The sequence below is a fragment of the Mobula hypostoma genome, chromosome 13, assembly GCF_963921235.1.
Source record: "Mobula hypostoma chromosome 13, sMobHyp1.1, whole genome shotgun sequence".
Taxonomy (NCBI): domain Eukaryota; kingdom Metazoa; phylum Chordata; class Chondrichthyes; order Myliobatiformes; family Myliobatidae; genus Mobula; species Mobula hypostoma.
This window is the reverse complement of record NC_086109.1, coordinates 4,335,242-4,352,958: the sequence shown is the minus strand read 5'-3', so window position 1 is coordinate 4,352,958 and position 17,717 is coordinate 4,335,242. Positions and strand designations below refer to the sequence as shown.

At 43.9% G+C, this 17,717-nt stretch overlaps 1 protein-coding gene across 1 annotated transcript in view; it reads right to left on the bottom strand.

Moving 5' to 3' along the window:
- LOC134355370 (sushi, von Willebrand factor type A, EGF and pentraxin domain-containing protein 1-like) overlaps positions 1–17,717 on the bottom strand; it is a 70,678-nt gene that overhangs the window by 32,848 nt on the left and 20,113 nt on the right. The window contains exons 3-5 of the mRNA XM_063065150.1: positions 14,846–14,931; positions 6,656–6,752; positions 1,070–1,143 (exon numbers count right to left, since the gene is read on the bottom strand). Of these exons, the coding sequence (XP_062921220.1) occupies positions 1,070–1,143; positions 6,656–6,752; positions 14,846–14,931 (257 nt within the window). The remainder of the gene's footprint in view (positions 1–1,069; positions 1,144–6,655; positions 6,753–14,845; positions 14,932–17,717) is intronic.

The window sequence follows — 17,717 nt, the reverse complement described above, 5'->3', positions numbered from 1 at the left end:
ATCAGGCAGCCTCTATGGAGAGGAGAAAAGAGGCAGCATTTCAGGATGAGATGCTTCATCAGGAGTGGAAAGGAAGGGGAAGGAGTGGAATTTACTTACTTGTTGAATAAATTGAGAGACAATACAGAATATGTCCCTTTGGCCCTTCAAGCTGTGTCGCCGAGTAATCCCCCAACTCAATCTTAGCCTAATCACGGGACAATTTACAATCAACAATTAACCTACCAACGGGTGCGTCTTTGGACTGCGGGAGGAAACGGGGGCACCCGGAGGAAACTGGTCACGGGGAGAGATGTGCAAACTCCTTAGAGTCAGTGGCAAAGATTGAACCCGAGCCGCCTGTACCGTAAAGCACTGTGCTAACCTCTACACTATTGCGCCTTCCCAAAGCTAGAAGGTGATTGGTGAGACCAAGTGAGGGGGAAGGTAGGTGGTGGGGGGAGGGGGAAATAAAGTGCAAAGTGAAAAAGATAAGGGCTGAAGAAGAAGATATGAGGTAGGAGAGGAGAGTGGACCATGAGAATAGTCCTCCAGATACCGCTCTCTCTGTGCTGAGGGTGAGAGGGCGTTTGTTGGCCACTTTCAGAGAGCAGGTCTTCTCTGTTTTTCAGGTCACATTTAGGCTATTCTGGGTCAGACATATATTAATGAACCACATGGATTTATAAAAAAAATTGGTAACTTCAAGCTCACCATTGCTATCGAGACTAATTTCATCAACAATTGGAGCTCCCCTTCTACTGTGACGGCATCACTAATAGACAAGGTCTCTGGATTTGAACTGCATAATCATGATATTACACCTTTGTAGAATAGTAATCCAGGTATTCGTCACCAGCCTCATCAACGCTAATCTAAAGTGGAGGTTGACAGGCAAGGGCATCGATGATTACGGGGAGAAGGCAAGGAAATGAGATTGGAAGGGAAGATAAATCAGCCATGATGGAATAGTGGAGTAGATTCGATGGCTGGATGGCCCAGTTCTGCCCCTATGTCTTCTGTTCAAACAGAAGTAATATTCTCATAAACAGGCCTGATGTTTCTCAAAGAGCAGTCAAGTGTGACTTACGCTCACAGCTTGGCACTTCTCCTGACCAGCCTTCATCTTCACACAGCCTGTAATCTCTCCCAATCAGATGGTACCTAGACAGAAACACAACTGTGTTAGTGAGAGAAGAGTCAGCTATTGTTGGCTAATAAGCTGGGTGACCAACAGGGAGGGAAGGCATGAGGGAGCTACTGACAGAAGTGTCTGCGGCTACGAATTTTAGCCAAAATATATTTGCCCATAGTCCTCTCAGCAGAGGAAGGGAAAGGAAAGCCGTATGTAACGGAAGGAATTCATACTTTTAAAACCATCTGAGGATAATAAAATCATCAGCTTTCAAAGGATAAACTCAGACATCCTAACTCTCCTGGAAGTTCCGGGAGTCTCCCACATATTAATAGTGGCTCCCTGATGCCCGCAAATTATATACAATATCACGGAAATCAATTTTTTTGAGAGTGAGTGAGAGAAAAGCAAGAGAGAGCGCGAGAGCGACCAGGAGAGAGAGCGCGCGCCATGGCAGAGTGTTCCAAAAAAATATAAAACGTACGTCACCCCAGACTACACTAAAGTGTACCCCTGCCTAATAGGGGTCAAAATAATGACAGTGTTGCTCGTCGCACTGTTTGCAACAGTGACTTTTCTATTGCCCATGGTGGGTTAAGACTGTAAAAGACGTGTTGAGGTGAGTTTAACAGGTGTCGTTCGTTCATTAGCATAGCTAACGTTATTTAAACTAGCTGGCTAGCTGCTAAGGAGCTACTCTATTGCAGACATCCCACCTCTCCCGGAAGTCTCCCGCAAATTGATGGTGCTACCTCCCTGAGATGAGCTTTTGCAGGGTGGGATGTCTGTAAACTGTTGTGTCTATAGAAAACAATTCTTTTCTATTATCACTTTTTACCACACCTTTTCATATTCTAAACACGAGGAAATCTGCAGATGCTGGAAATTCAAGCAACACACACAAAAAATGCTGGTGAACGCAGCAGGCCAGGCAGCATCTATAGGAAGAGGTACAGTTGGCGCTTTGGGCCGAGACCCTTGGTCGACTGTACCTCTTCCTATAGATGCTGCCTGGCCTGCTGCGTTCACCAGCATTTTTTGTGTGTGTTGCTTTTCATATTGTTTCTATGTTTCTATTTCCTTCTCTCTTTAGCTGGATGTAAGCTTCAGAGGTACCTTTTTCTTTTACATTCAAATTGGTAAATAGGTTGATTATTATCATATGTCTTGAGGTAGAGCGAAAGAGTTTGTTTTACACTGTACACTAATACAGAGCCTTTCATTACACAGTTCCGAGCTAGCACAAGGGAGAACAGTAACAGAATGCTGACTAAGGTGTTAGTTACAGAGAAAATGCATTGTAGGCAACAGTAAGGTGCAAGTGTCACAACAAGGTAGATTGTGAGGTCAAGGGTCTATCTTATCATACTAGGGAACTGTTCAATAGGCTTAGAAGCTGGTGGTACATGCTTTCAGGCTTTTGTATCTTCTGCCTGATGGGATGGTGTGCTGGGGCTTAGAGGAGAGGGACCATCTGGGGTGCACTCAGTTTTAACAATTTGTGGAGTGCTGTCTCCGAGTATTTTTTTATGTGGAATGATTTGTCTTGGCTGCTGCTGTAATTATGGTCCATGGCTGCTTTAACATCACCTGATAAAGATTTCCTACTTCTTCCAATTCTATCACAGCATCTCCAACTTTTTCTCCCAACTTGTCGCTTCTGTCTTTCTTTGGCACTTTGTGTTTTGACTGATAATGTCCTTGATATGCAAGAACGTTTAAGAACATAGAACACTAAAGGCCCCTCGGCCCACAATGTTTTAGCCTACTCCAAGATCAACCTACTTGCTTCCCTCCTGTATAGCACCCCCCCCCGCCTATTTTTTTTCATCCATGTGCCTAACTAAGAGTTTCCCAATGTCCCTGCCTCTGCCACCACTCCTTAGCAGGGTGTAACATGCACTCACCACCTCTCAGTGTGAAAACATACTCTGACATTCCGCCCATACTTTCCTTCAATAACCTTAAAATTATATCCTGTCTTGGTAGCCCTGGGCAAAAAGTGCTGGCTGTCCACTATCAATGCCTGTTATCGTTTTATGCAGGAAATAGAAAAGGTGAGTCAAAAGGGCAATGTTGTGGTAGTCATGGGAGACTTCTATACGGGATTGGGGTGTTATGTAATGAACCGGAGGCGACTAGGGAGCTTAAGGTAAAAGAATACTTAGGAACCAGTGATTACAATATGATAGAACTCAACTTGAAATTTAGGGAGAAAGTAAAGTCTGACATAGCAGTATTTCAATGGAGTAAGGGAAATTACAGTGGTATGAGAGAGGAGCTGGCCAAAGTAAATTGGAAGGAGCTGCTGGCAGGGTGTCAGCAGAGCAGCAATTGTGTGCGTTTCCGGGAAAAATGAGGAAGGTGCAGGACATGTGTATTCCAAAAATGAAGAAATACTCAAATGGTAAAATAGTACAACTATGGCTGACAGGGGAAGTCAAAGCAAAAGAAAGGGCATGCAACAAGGCAAAACTTAGTGAGAAGATAGAGGATTGGGAAGTATTTAAAAACCTACAGAGTGCAAATAAAAAAAATCATTAGAAGGAAAAAGATGAAATATGAAAGCAAACTAGCAAATTATATCAAAGTGGATTGTAAAAGCTTTTTCAAGTATGCTAAAAATAAAAGAGAGATGAGAGTGGATATAGAACCACTAGAAAATGAGGCAGGAGAAATAAAAATGGGAGCCAAGGAGATGGCTGATGAACTAAATGAGTATTTTGCATCAGTTCTTACTGTGGAAGACACTAGCAGTATGCCTGATGTAGTTTGTGAAGGAAGAGAAGTGGGTGCAGTTACTGTTACAAGAATGTGCTCAAGAAGCTGAAAGACCTAAAGGTACACAAGTCACCTGGACCAGATGAACTGCACCCTAGGGTTCTGAAAGAGGTGGCGTTAGAGATTGTGGTGGCATTAGTAATAATCTTTCAAAAATCATTGGACTGGCATGGTGCCAGAGAACTGGAAAATGGCAAATGTCACTCCACTCTTTAAGAAAGCAGGAAGACAGCAGAAAAGAAATTAAAGACCAGTTAGCCTGACCTCAGTGGTTGGGAAGATGTTGGAGTTAATTGTTAAGGATTAGTTGACGGAGTACTTGGTTACACAGGACAAGTACAAAGTCAGCATGGTTTCCTTCAGGGAAAATCCTGCCTGATGAAGCTTTTGGAATTCTTTGAGGAGATTACAAGTAGGATAGATAAAGGGGATGCAGTGGATGTTGCATATTTGGACTTGCAGAAGGCCTTTGACAAGGTGCCACAAATGAGGCTGTTTACTAAGTTAAGAGCCCATGGTATTACAGGAAAGTTATTAACATGGTTAGAGCATTGACTGATTGGTAGGAGGCAGCGAGTGGGAATAAAAGGATCCTTTTCTGCTTGGCTGCCAGTGACTAGTGGTGTTCCGTAGGGGTTGGTGTTGGGATCACTTCTTTTTATGCTGTATATAAATGATTTAGATGATGGAACAGATGACTTTGTTGCCAAGTTTGTAGATGATGTGAGGATTGGTGGAAGGGCAGGTAGTGTTGAGGAAGTAAGTAGGATGCAGAAGGATTTAGGTTAGGAGAATGGGCAAGAAAGTGGAAAATGAAATTCAATGTTGGAAAATGTATGGTCATGCAGTTTGGTAGTAGAAATAAATGAGTGGACTATTTTCTAAACGGGGAGAAAATCCAAAAATTTGAGACACAAAGGGACTTGGGAGTCCTTGTGTAGAGCACGGTGAAGGTTAACTTGCAGGTCGAAACAGTGGTGAGGAAGGGAAATGCCATGTTAGCATTCATTTCAAGAGGTCTAGAATACAAGAGCAAGGATGTGATGCTGAGGCTTTATAAGGCACTGGTGAGGCATCACCTTGAAGTTTGTGAACAGTTTTGGGCCCCTCATCTTGGGAAATATGTGCTGGCATTGGGGGGGGGGGGTTCTAGAGGAGGTTCACAAGGATAATTCCAGGAATGAAAGGGTTATCATATGAAGAACATTTGATGGGTATGGGTCTGTACTCGCTGGAATTCAGAAGCATGAGAGAGGATCTCATTGAAATCTTTCGAATGTTGAAAGGCCTAGACAGAGTATATGTGGAAAGGATGTTTCCCATGGTGGGAGAGTCTCAGACAAGAGGGCACAGCCTCAGGATAGAGGGGCACCCTAACAAAACAGAGATGCAGAGAAATTTCTTTAGCCAAAGGGTGGTGAATTTGTGGAATTTGTTTCCACATGCAGCTGTGGAGGCCAGGTCGTTGTGTGTATTTAAGGCAGAGATTGATAGGTTCTTGATTGGATGTGGCATCAAAGGTTATGGGGAGACCCTCTGGTATTAAGAATTTCAACCCTGCGAAACAGATACTCTCTCTTTACTCTATCTATGCCTCTCATAATCTTGTAAACCTCTATCAGATCTTCCCTCAGCTTCCGACGCTCCAAAAAAAAACAACCCAAGTTTATCTAGCATCTCGTGATAGCACATGCTCTCTAAACCAGGCAGCATCCTGGTGAACCTCTTCTGCACCCCTCCAAACCTCAACATCCTTCCTATAGTGGGCCAATCAGAACTGTATGCAATACTCCAGGTGCAGCCAAACCAGAGTTTTATATAAGACCATAAGATAGAGGAGCAGAAGTAGGCCATTCGGCCCATCGAGTCTGCTCCACCATTCAATCATGGGCTGATCCAATTCTTCCAGTCATCCCTACTCCCCTGCCTTCTTCCCATACCCTTTAATGCTCTGGTTAATCAAGAACCTATCTATCTCTGCCTTAAATGCACCCAATGATTTGGCCTCCACAGCCACTCGTGGCAACAAATTGCACAGATTTACCACCCTCTGACTAAAGTAATTTCTCTGCATCTGTTCTAAATGGACGTCCTTCAATCCTGAAGTCGTGCCCTCTTGTCCTAGACTCCCATACCATGGGAAACAAATTTGCCATATCTAATCTGTTCAGACCTTTTAATATTTGGAATGTTTCTATGAGATCCCCCCTTATTCTCCTGAAAGAACCTGTCTCTGTGCTGTTTTCTTTCCCCCTTTGACGCTATATGCCAGTGATATTAAACCGGATTCTGAAGCTGAATAGAGTGGGAGATTGGTGAAAAAAAACACATAGAATGACACTGGGACCAGAGTTATAACTCAAATTCTAGGGTGAAACTTTTGGTAGCCATATCATTATTAATGTCCACAACTTTGATGATTAGAATGCTGCTGTGGCTATGACGATGTGCGCTTACAGACGACTGAACCCACAGGTGCGGAGGAACGGAGTCCTTGTGTTTGTGGAGAGTAATTTGCCTCGCGATGCTACTCTGTCGTGCTTCCAATGCTCTGTTGGTATTCCTGTGTCTGACCTCTTGTTTCCAGCTCTTCATGGGCAGTCCGCCATTCCTCTGCCCCTGGGTTCAGTCGTTCCCAGCATTCACTGTGAGACAGTCCGCCATTCCTCAGCACCTGAGTCCAGTCCTGCTAGAAACCACCATGACAGTTTTGGACAAATACTTTCCGTAATGTTTATCACCAGTCCACAGCACACTTACCCTTCGTCACAGTAAAATATGACTTTGGCTCCAAAGTTATTGCTTGTGGCATTGTACCGTCCGTTCAAAATCTCTCCTGGACTTCCACAAGATTTTGCTAAGAAAGGAAAATGGCAGATTTCATTAACTACCGGACTCAGCTTTTACCATAGTCTTCAGCAGAACAGCACAAGCTGCAAAAACAAAACGAGATAGGAACGGTAAAGCTACCCCTTTCCCATCCCTACCACCCACTCACACACCCAGATAGACTTCCGATGCCAGGGCAGGCTGCCTCCGTTGCTGTGTTGTAGGTCGTGCTACTGTTATGTTGAACAAGACTGAGCTTGCTATGTTGGAGCGTGTTTCACCCAGGCAACAGTTGTTGTATGTCCGGTCTCTCCCATCTCAGCCACTGAAGCTTGTAACTCCTCCAGAGTTGTCATAGGTCTCTTTGTGGACTCCCTCACTTGTCCCCTTCTTGCACGGTTTCAGTTTTTGAGGGCCGCTTGCTCTAGGCAGATTTACAGCTGTACCATAGTTTTTCCATTTCTTGATGGTTGACGTAACTAAGGGATGTTCAGTGACTTGAAAGTTTCCTTGCATCCATCAACTGACTTGTGCTTTTCAATAACCTATTTGCAGAGTTGCTTGGAGTGTTCTTTTGTCTTCATGGTGTAGTTTTTGCCAGGATACTGACTCACCAGCAGTTGGACCTTCCAGATACAGGTGTATTTTTACTATGATCAACTGAAACACCTTGACTGCACACAGTGATCCACATTTAACTAGTTATGCGACTTCTAAAACCAATTGGCTGCACCAGTGATAATTTGGCGTGTCATATTAAAGGGGATAAGTACTTATGCAATCAATTATTTTGTGTTTTATATTTTTAATTAATTTGTATCACTTTGTAGAGATGTTTGCACTTTGATACCACAGAATCTTTTTCAGTTGATCAGTGTCAAAAAAAAAGCCAAATTTAATCCAAATGTGATTCAATGTTCATTTAAAGTTCCAAGGGGGCTGAATACCTTTTATAGACACTGTGTGTTATATGGTTTTTTCTGTGATCTATTCAGAAGGATCCACTCACTTTGTCTTTGTGGGACAGATGGTGGGGAACTGGAACCACTTGGAGGGGGAAATCACCAAAAGTTTCAAATTTCAATCTATTCAATACCACCACTAAATGTTCTCTTTGTACAATAGAAACAAGCAAATTGGCTCAGTGCTTTAACACATAAAATTAAAGGAGCAGGGAAGGTGAAAAGACTAACGTATGAAGCTGTAGAGAGGGTGGGAAGAACAGAGGAAGTATGTGGGGTGACAGATTTACAACTGGTCTTGCCCTAGCTTTCCTATCAGTTATACAGAATTGAGACTAGGAAGGAAACGTTACGGCTCAGCTCTGGCACTTTAAGGCTAGTGGGAATAATCTGAAAGGTGCATAACTCTATAAGAGACCATAAGACATAGGAGCAGAATTAGGCCATTCAGCCCATTCTGTCATTCGATCGTGGCTGATTTATTTTCACTCTCAACCCCATTTTCTTGCCTTCTTCCTGTAACCCTTGACGTCCTGACTAATCATCAATTTTCACCTTACATACACCCAGTGACTTGACCTCCATCGTCGAGTGAGGCAACGAATTCTACAGGTTTACCTTTACCACCTGCTGGCTAAAGAAATTCCTCTTCATCTCTGTTCTAAAGGGGTGTCCTTGTATTCTGAGGCTTTTACTCTCTGGTCCTAGACTCTTCCACTATAGGAAACATCCTCTCCACATCTTCTCTGTCTAGGCCTTTCAATATTCGATAGAATTCAATGAAATGTTCTTCTCATTCTTCTAAACTCCAGCGAGTACAGGCCTAGAGCCACCAGACATCCTCGCATGTTAACCCTTTCATTACTGGGATCATTCTTGTGAACCTTCTCTGGACCCTCTCCAATGTCAGCACATACTTTGTTGGAACGTTGGCAAGGATGACGGCAGAGGAGCAATGGCTGTACTTTCTGGAAGCAATTTGGAAGATATTGCAAGATATATATGTCCCAAAGAAGAAGTTTTCTAAAGGCAAGAACGACAGAACTGAAAGCCTGTACAAAAGCCAAAGAGAGGGCATATAATAGAGCAAGAATTAGTGGGAAGTTAGAGGATTAGGAAGCTTTTAAATACCAACAGAAGGCAACCAAAAAAGTTATTAAGAAGGTAACAATGGAATATAAAAGTAAGCTAGCCAATAATATTGAAGGGGACACCAACAAGCTTCTTCAGATTCATAAAGTGTAAGAGAGGTGAGAGTGGATATCGGACTGCTGGAAAACAATGCTGGAGAGGTAGTAATTGGAAACAAGGAAATGGCGGACAGACTGAGTAAGTATTTTGCATCAGTCTTCACTGAAAAAGACACTAGCAGTATGGTGGAGGTGCCAAGTGTCATGAAGTGTGTGAAGTTAGCATTAGGAGGGAAATGGTTCTTGGGAAACTGGCAGACCTGAAGGTAGATAAGTCACCTGGACCAAATGGTGTACACTCCAGGGTTCTGAAAGAGGTGGCTAAAAAGATTGTGGAAACATTAGTAATGATCTTTCAAGAATCACTAGATTCTGGAATTGTTCCGGAAGACAGGAAAATTGCAAATGTCTCTGCACTCTTCAAGAAGGGAGAGAGGCAGAAGAAAGGAAAGTATAGGCCAATTAGTCTGACCTCGGTTGTTGGGAAGATGTTGGAGTCAATTTTGAGGATGTGGTTTTGGGGTACTTGGAGGCACATAATAAAATAAGCCATAGTCAGCATGGTTTCCTCACGGGAAAATCTTACCTGACAAATCTGTTGAAATTCTTTGAAGAAATAACAAGCTGGATAGACAAAGGAGAATCAGTTGATGATGTGTACTTGGATTTTCAGAAGGCCTTTGACAAGTTGCCATACATGAAGTTGTTTAACATGCTACGAGCCCAGAGTATTACAGGAAAGATTCTAGCTTGGATATAGTAGTAGCTGATTGGCAAGAGACAAAGTGTGGGAATGAAGGGAGCCTTTTCTGGCTGGCTGCCAGTGATTACTAGTGTTCCACAGGGGTCTGTGTTGGGACGGATTCTTTTTATGTTATATGTCAATAGTTTGAATGATGGAATTGATGGCTTAATTGCAAAATTTGCAGATGATGATATGAAGATAGGAGGAGAGGTAGGTAATTTTGAGGAAGTAGAGAGGCTACAGAAGGACTTAGCTTATGAGAATGGGCAAAGAAGCGGCAGATGGAATACAGTGTTGGGAAGTGTATCGTCATGTACTTAGGTAGAAGAAATTAAAAGGTTGACTATTTTATAACTGGAGAAAAATATACAAAAAACTAAGATGCAAAGGGACCTGGGAATCCTTGTGCAGGATTCCCTGAAGGTTAATTTGCAGGTTGAATCTGTGGTGAGGAAGGCAAATACAATGTTAGCATTCATTTCAAGAGGACTAGAAAATAAAAGCAAGGATGTAAAGTTGAGTCTTTATGAAACACCAGTGAGGCCTCACTTGGAGTATTGCAGACATCCCACCCTGCAAAAACTGATTTCAGGGAGGTAACGCCATCAATTTGCAGGAGACTTCTGGGAGAGGTGGGATGTCTGCAATAGAGTAGCTCCTTAGCAGCCAGCCAGCTAGTTTAAATAATGTTAGCTATGCTAATGAACGAATGACACCTGTTAAACTCACCTCAACACGTCTTTTACAGTCTTAACCCATCACGAGGAGGTGACCAAGCATATAGATGAGGGTAGTGCAGTGGATGTGATCTATATGGATTTTAGTAAGGCATTTGACAAGGTTCCACACGGTAGGCTTATTCAGAAAGTTAGAAGGCATGGGATCCAGGGAAGTTTGGCCCGGTGGATTCAGAATTGGCTTGCCTGCAGAAGGCAGAGGGTGGTGGTGGAGGGAGTACATTCAGATTGGAGGATTGTGACTAGTGGTGTCCCACAAGGATCTGTTCTGGGACCTCTACTTTTCGTGATTTTTATTAACGACCTGGATGTGGGGGTAGAAGGGTGGGTTGGCAAGTTTGCAGATGACACAAAAGGTTGGTGGTGTTGTAGATAGTGTAGAGGATTGTCAAAGATTGCAGAGAGACATTGTTAGGATGCAGAAGTGGGCTGAGAAGTGGCAGATGGAGTTCAACCCGGAGAAGTGTGAGGTGGTACACTTTGGAAGGACAAACTCCAAGGCAGAGTACAAAATAAATGGCAGGATACTTGGTAGTGTGGAGGAGCAGAGGGATCTCGGGGTACATGTCCACAGATCCCTGAAAGTTGCCTCACAGGTGGATAGGGTAGTTAAGAAAGCTTATGGGGTGTTAGCTTTCATAAGTCGAGGGATAGAGTTTAAGAGTCGCCATGTAATGATGCAGCTCTATAAAACTCTGGTTAGGCCACACTTGGAGTATTGTGGCCAGTTCTGGTCAGCTCACTATAGGAAGGATTTGGAAGCATTGGAAAAGGTACAGAGGAGATTTACCAGGATGCTGCCTGGTTTAGAAAGTATGCATTATGATCAGAGATTAAGGGAGCTAGGGCTTTACTCTTTGGAGAGAAGGAGGATGAGAGGAGACATGATAGAGGTGTACAAGATAATAAGAGGAATAGATAGAGTGGATAGCCAGCGCCTCTTCCCCAGGGCACCACTGCTCAATACAAGAGGATATGGCTTTAAGGTAAGGGGTGGGAAGTTCAAGGGGGATATTAGAGGAAGGTTTTTTACTCAGAGAGTAGTTGGTGTGCATGGAATGCACTGCCTGAGTCAGTGGTGGAGGCAGATACACTAGTGAGGTTTAAGAGACTACTAGACCGGTATATGGAGGAATCTAAGGTGGGGGCTTATATGGGAGGCAGGGTTTGAGGGTTGGCACAACATTGTGGGCCGAAGGGCCTGTACTGTGTTGTACTATTCTATGTTCTATGTTCTATGTTAAAAGTCACTGTTGCAAACAGAGCAGCGAGCAACACTGTCATTATTTTCGACCCCTATTAGGCAGGGGTACACTTTAGTGTAGTCTGGGGTGACGTACATTTTATTTTTTTTTGGAACACTCTGCCATGGCGCGCTCTCGCTCTCTCTCTTGCTCTCTCTCTCACGCTCTCGCTTGCTTTCTCTCGCTCGCTCACTCTCAAGAAAATTGATTTCCGTGATATTGTACATAATTTGCGGGCATCAGGGAGCCTCTATTAATATGCGGGAGACTCCTGGAACTTCCAGGAGAGGTGGGATGTCTGGTATTGTGAGCAGTTTTGGGCCCTTTATCTTAGAAAGGATGTGCTGAAACTGAGAGGGTTCAAAGGAAGTTCCTGAAAATGGTTCCAGGATTGAATGGCTTGTCATATGAACAGCATTTGATGGCTCTGGGACTGTACTCACTAGAATTCAGAAGAATGAGGGGTGATGTCATAAAAACCTATCGAATGGTAAAAGGCCTTGATAGAGTGGATGTGGAGAGGATGTTTCCTGTGGTGGGTGAGGCTAGGACCAGACGACAGCCTCAGAATAGAGGGGTGTCCTTTTAGAACAGAGATGAGGAGGAATTTGTTTAGCCAGTGAGTGCTGAATATGTGGAATTTATTGCCACAGGCCACTTTGGAAGCAAAGTCTTTAGGTATATTTAAGGCAGAGGTTGATATTTTCTTGATTGGTCAGGGCATGGAGGGATACGGGGTGTGGGGGGGGGGTGCGGGAGGCATGAGACTGGAGCTGAGAGAAAAAAATGGATTTGCCATGATGAAATGATGGAGCAGACTGGATGCACCAAATGGTCTAATTCTGCTCCTATATCTTATGGTCTTGTACAGGGCCCAACATTCCACGCAATACTCCATATCCAGACTGACCAATGGCTTATAAAGGCTCTGCATTACATCCTTGCTTTTAAGGTTTAGTTCTCTGGATATAAATGCAAACAATGCTTTTGCTTTCCTCACTACTGACTCAACATGCAAGTTAACCTTTAGGGCAGTGTTTCCCAACCTGGGGTTCACAGACCCCTCAGTTAATTGTAGGGGTCCACAACATAAAAATGGTTGGGCACCCCTTTTTGGGAATCGTGCACAAGGACTCCTACATCCCTTTGCACCTCCTGTTTCTGTCTGTGCACAAGTCCCAGCTAAGCTTCTACCGGTAATGCTGCAGGCTGGTTAGGATGTAACAGCATTCCAGAGGCGATAATCCTCAACTGCCCCTGTTTTATTTTGCCTTCTTGTTTTGTTTTGCCCATGGAGTTTAAGATAACTGTATCTCCAACTGAGGGCTGTTTGTATCTGTCTGACATCCCAGAAAAGGGCACTGGGGCAGCGTGGTAGAGTGGTGTCAGTGAAAGACAATTACAGTGCCAATGACCGGGGTTCAATACCCACCCTTTTCTATAAAGAGTTTGCACATTCTCCCTGTGTTTCCTCCAGGTGCTCTGGTTTCCTCCCTCATTTCAAAGACCTACAGATTTGTAGTTTTCTGGGCACATGGCAGTGTGGGCCCAAAGGACCAGACAGGCCTGTAATTGTGTTGTATCTTTAAATGCAGAGAAAAAAATAATCTTGTCCCGTCTGGTTCTAAATTCTAACACAAATGGGAATGTGTGCATGTTGCTACAGGTAACAATTTCATTTAAATTGCATTGCATAATAATCATTTGCACATTTAGTCTCTCTCTCTCTCTCACACACACATAGGGACTCAGCCATGACGAAATGGCACAGCAGACTTGATGGGCCGAATGGCCTAATCCTGCTCCTATATCTGATGATCTGATAGTCCTATGTAGACTCCTGGTCAGGACATGCGTGATCTGCCAGACCAGGTCACATGCTACCAGCAGAAATTCAATATTCATAATTGTTGAGAGTCATTCTTCAGTGCATGAGAGTAAAGGAGAACAAAATAATTATTACTCTGCATCTGAGGCAGCAGTAAAAAACACAACAAACATAATAAAAACACGATAAATATAAATATAAAAGCAGTCCTTTAAAAGACTGTGTACGCGTAACTACTTGAGTGTCGCTGTATGTACAGAAGATTATCTTATTTACATAGTCTGATTGTATGGACTGTACATAATTCCAGACGTGTGTTCCAGTTTGCTGAGTTCTGTACACTTTTTCACCACTGACTAGACTAAGATTATTATGGCTGCAGATGAACTTATCCCCATAAGTCTCATTGGCGGGACAGAAGCATGGTAGCATTGTGTATTCCAGGGACCAACTGATTGCGCTTATGCCAGCCGGTTTAGCGAGCAGAGCAACGGACACCCCTGCTGAAATCTGGAGGAAAACACACAGAGGATGCAGAGGGGGATCACAAAGTCGAGGAGAGAGGACCTGGTCGAGACAACGGAGACTTATGGAGAAGAGGAGTTCAGTGGGTAATAAAATGGACAAGTTCACGGCGCTAGCCAGGCATCAGAGAACATTTCGGGAGCGCAGTGTTATGTGTTTCACTGGAACGGGGCTGCATGAGGACATACCCGATCAAAACTTCTCCATGGACGGCTTCCAGACCGTTCGGGCTGACCGGAAGTGCATTGAGAGCGGTAAGCGTAAAGGAGCTGGGTGCTTACTGTTCTGGTTAACAACAGGTGGTGCAATCCGGGTCATATTACGATCGAGGAACGTGTTTGTAGACCGGATATTGACCTTTTTGCAGTTGGACTTCGCCATATTCCACCGAGATACAACACTGGGCGGCACGGGAGGTCGTTCCTGCCTGTGGCCATCGAACTTGCAGCTTCTCCCGTGGAGGATCAGACACCCTGAGCCAATAGGCTGGTCTTGGACTTATTTTCCATCTGGCATAGTTTGCATTTCTGTTGTTTGATTGTTTGTGGTTTTTGTATTGCTATATTTATGCTCTATTCTTGGTTGGTGCGGCTGTAACAAAACCCAATTTCCCTCGGGATCAATAAAGTATATCTATCTATCTATCTATTTCTGTTTCCAGAAAAGATAAACACGTAATTATGAAGAACTGGATTTGGTTAACCAAGAGAGAGGGAGCTTTTGACCACATTTCACGCTGTTCCTGGATTAATTGTATCTGAGTGACCAACAGGAAACTGTTACTCCCAAGGACCTGGAAAGCTGGTGCAGAGCAGTACAGAGGTGAGGTAGGATCTAACTATAGGACCACCAGACTGGTCCACCATCAAAGCTTTGAAATGAGGACTTACCAATGCACTGAGGTTTCTTCCGACCCCGGTCACCAATCCAGCCTTTATCAGAACATTTCAGTACAGGACTTCCATTTAATAAGTACCTGAAAATAACACAGAAAATATTGGGGAAAAGGGTCAGTCTGTATGATCATAAGCACAGGAGATTCTGCAGATGTTAGAAATTTTGAGCAACACTCAAAAATTGATGGAGGAACACAGCAGGTCAGGCACCATCCACGGAGAGGAATAAACTGCTGACGTTTCAGGCTGAGACCCTTCATCAGGACTGGAAAGGAGGCGGGGCAGAAGCCAGAATGAGAAGGTTGGAGGAGGGAAAGGAGTACAAGCTGGCAGGTGATTGGTGAAGCCAGGTAGGGGTTGGGGAAGCGGGATGAAGTGAGAAGCTATGAGGTGATAGGTGGAAGGGGTAAAGGGCTGAAAAAGAAGAGATCTAATAGGAGAGGAGAGTGGACCATGGGAAAAATGGAAAGAAGATGAGCACCAGAGGGAGGTGATGAGCAGGTGTGCAGAAGTCTAGGAGGGGAACAAGAATGGAGAATTAAAAAGGGAGGTGGGAGCAGGGAGAAATTACTCGTGTTGGCCATGGAGTAATTAAAATATGGAAGAAAACGTCAAACTTGAATGAGTCAATGACAATGGAAGCAGTCAAACCAATTGTGTTTGTTCTTGCCATGAGGTTGAAGGAATGGAGACTGCCATTTTGTGAAGCTGCTCTGAATCCTCCATTTTGTGAACCGGGGTTGCTTAGCTTTCAGGGTTTTAAAGTAGACACAATGGTGTTCCAGGTAATCCTCTGGACTAGAGATCATTTCCAAATAAGAGGTTATTTGTGAGGTGTTCTTTGGTTAGGTATAACGTGCAAGTTTGTGAATGTTGGGGTCTGTGTCTGCCCTGAGAGATTCAGCTGATTGCTGGTTTGGTAACTGTTTTAAAACAAAGAGCCATAAATTACCAGTTGTCACTTGCGGTAGAAGGGGAATAAGTGGATGCTGGCTTGGACTTGAGCCAATAAGGTGTTAAAGGTCAGTCAGATGACCCATAGCCAATAACACATATGCAACATTTGAACTGGTAAGGAATGAATACAAGTGTTTTGAATACAAGTTAGCTATAACCAGAGATTCACCATTGCAAGGAAGAACCCCAATACCAGGGGCTGGGAGAAGAAGGATTGATTATATTGTCTGGCCAACAGTGATCCCCTATTTCAGTGTTATAAATTGGGAAAATGGTCTGAGTGAGTATTGGTACAGAGAGAACAGTGGAACTTATGTTCTAAGTTGTTGGCCCAGGGTCAACATAATTATGTTGTTGTTTGTGCAGAGACAATAAAGTACGAGCTTTGATTAATTACAAGTTGCGTAGTGAGTTTCCAGGGTAGGACTTTCCGATTCCCACTAAAGCATGCTTCTCTCCAGCACATTCTCTTCTTCCCAAATCATTCCTTCACCATCTTGGTGACTGTGGCTGGCAGTTTGTCCCCCTCACCGGCAGCAGCCATACCCGGACTCTGCAACCTGTTACACGCTGATGGATTTCCTCAGCTGATACACTGATCCCCCTACAAGGCTTTCCAAGTTGCTTTCATTGTTCCCTCTTTTTTCATTCACTCAACTTCAGTATCCCATCTCTGAACTGTTCCCACAACTTATCGACTCACTTTCAAGGATTTGTCATCTCATGTCATCAATATTTATTATTTATTTGTTTATTATCATTATTTTGCTTGTTTGTAGTTGCACAGCTTGTTGTCTTTTGCACATTTATTGTTTGTCTGCCCTGTAGGGTACAATTGGGTACAATTTTTCATTGATTCTATCATGGTTCTAGGATTTACTGAGAACATCTGAAAAAAAAAGAATCACAGCGTGCCATATGGGTGCTTGGTTGTATAACATGGGTGATCATGGTGACCATAATTGCTTTTGGCAAATGTTTCTACAGAAGTGGTTTGCCATTGCCTTCTTCTGGGCAGTGTCTTTACAAGACGGATGACCCCAGCCATTATCAATACTCTTCAGAGATTGTCTGCCTGGTGTCAGTGGTCACATAACCAGGACTTGTGATATACACCAGCTGCTCGTACGACCATCCACCACCTGTTCCCATGGCTTCACGTGACCCTGATCGGGGGGCTAAGCAGGTGCTACACCTTGCCCAAGGGTGACCTGCAGGCGAGTGGATGGAGGGAGTGCCTTTGGTAGAGATGTATCCACGCTGCCGCTTTGAACTAGGGTTTGACCGAGCACTCAAACAAGTCAGCTGTCAAGCCTTCTTCTCCCTTTTGGAATAAGGATAAGATGTCCCAGCCTCCACACTCAACAGGCCATCCTCCAGAGATTTTGGCATCTGTACCACTAACAACCTCTCCTTTCCCCGTTCCAGATGGATCTGCTCACTTCACCGACCACAGAGTCTCGTTTCCTCGTCACATTAGTGAGGCCTCATTTGGAATACTGGGTTCAGTTTTAGTCACCTTCCTATAGGAAAGAGGTCTTTAAACTGGAAAGAATGCAGAGAAGATATATGAGGGTGTTGCTAGCACTGAGCTATAAGACCATAACACCATAAGATATAGGAGCAGAATCTGACCCATCGAATCCTCTCTGCCATTTCATCATGGCTGATCCATTTTCCCTCTCAGCCCAATCTCAAGCCTTCTCCCTTCATGCTATGAAGAATCTATCAACCTTTGTCTTAAATACACCCCATGACAGCCTCCACAGCCATCTGTGGCAATGAATTACACAGATTCACCACTCTCTGGCTAAATAAATTCCTCTTCATCTTCATTCTAAACGGATGCACCTCTATTCTGAGGCTGTGTCCTCTAGTCTTAGACTACCCCACTATTGGAAACACTCTC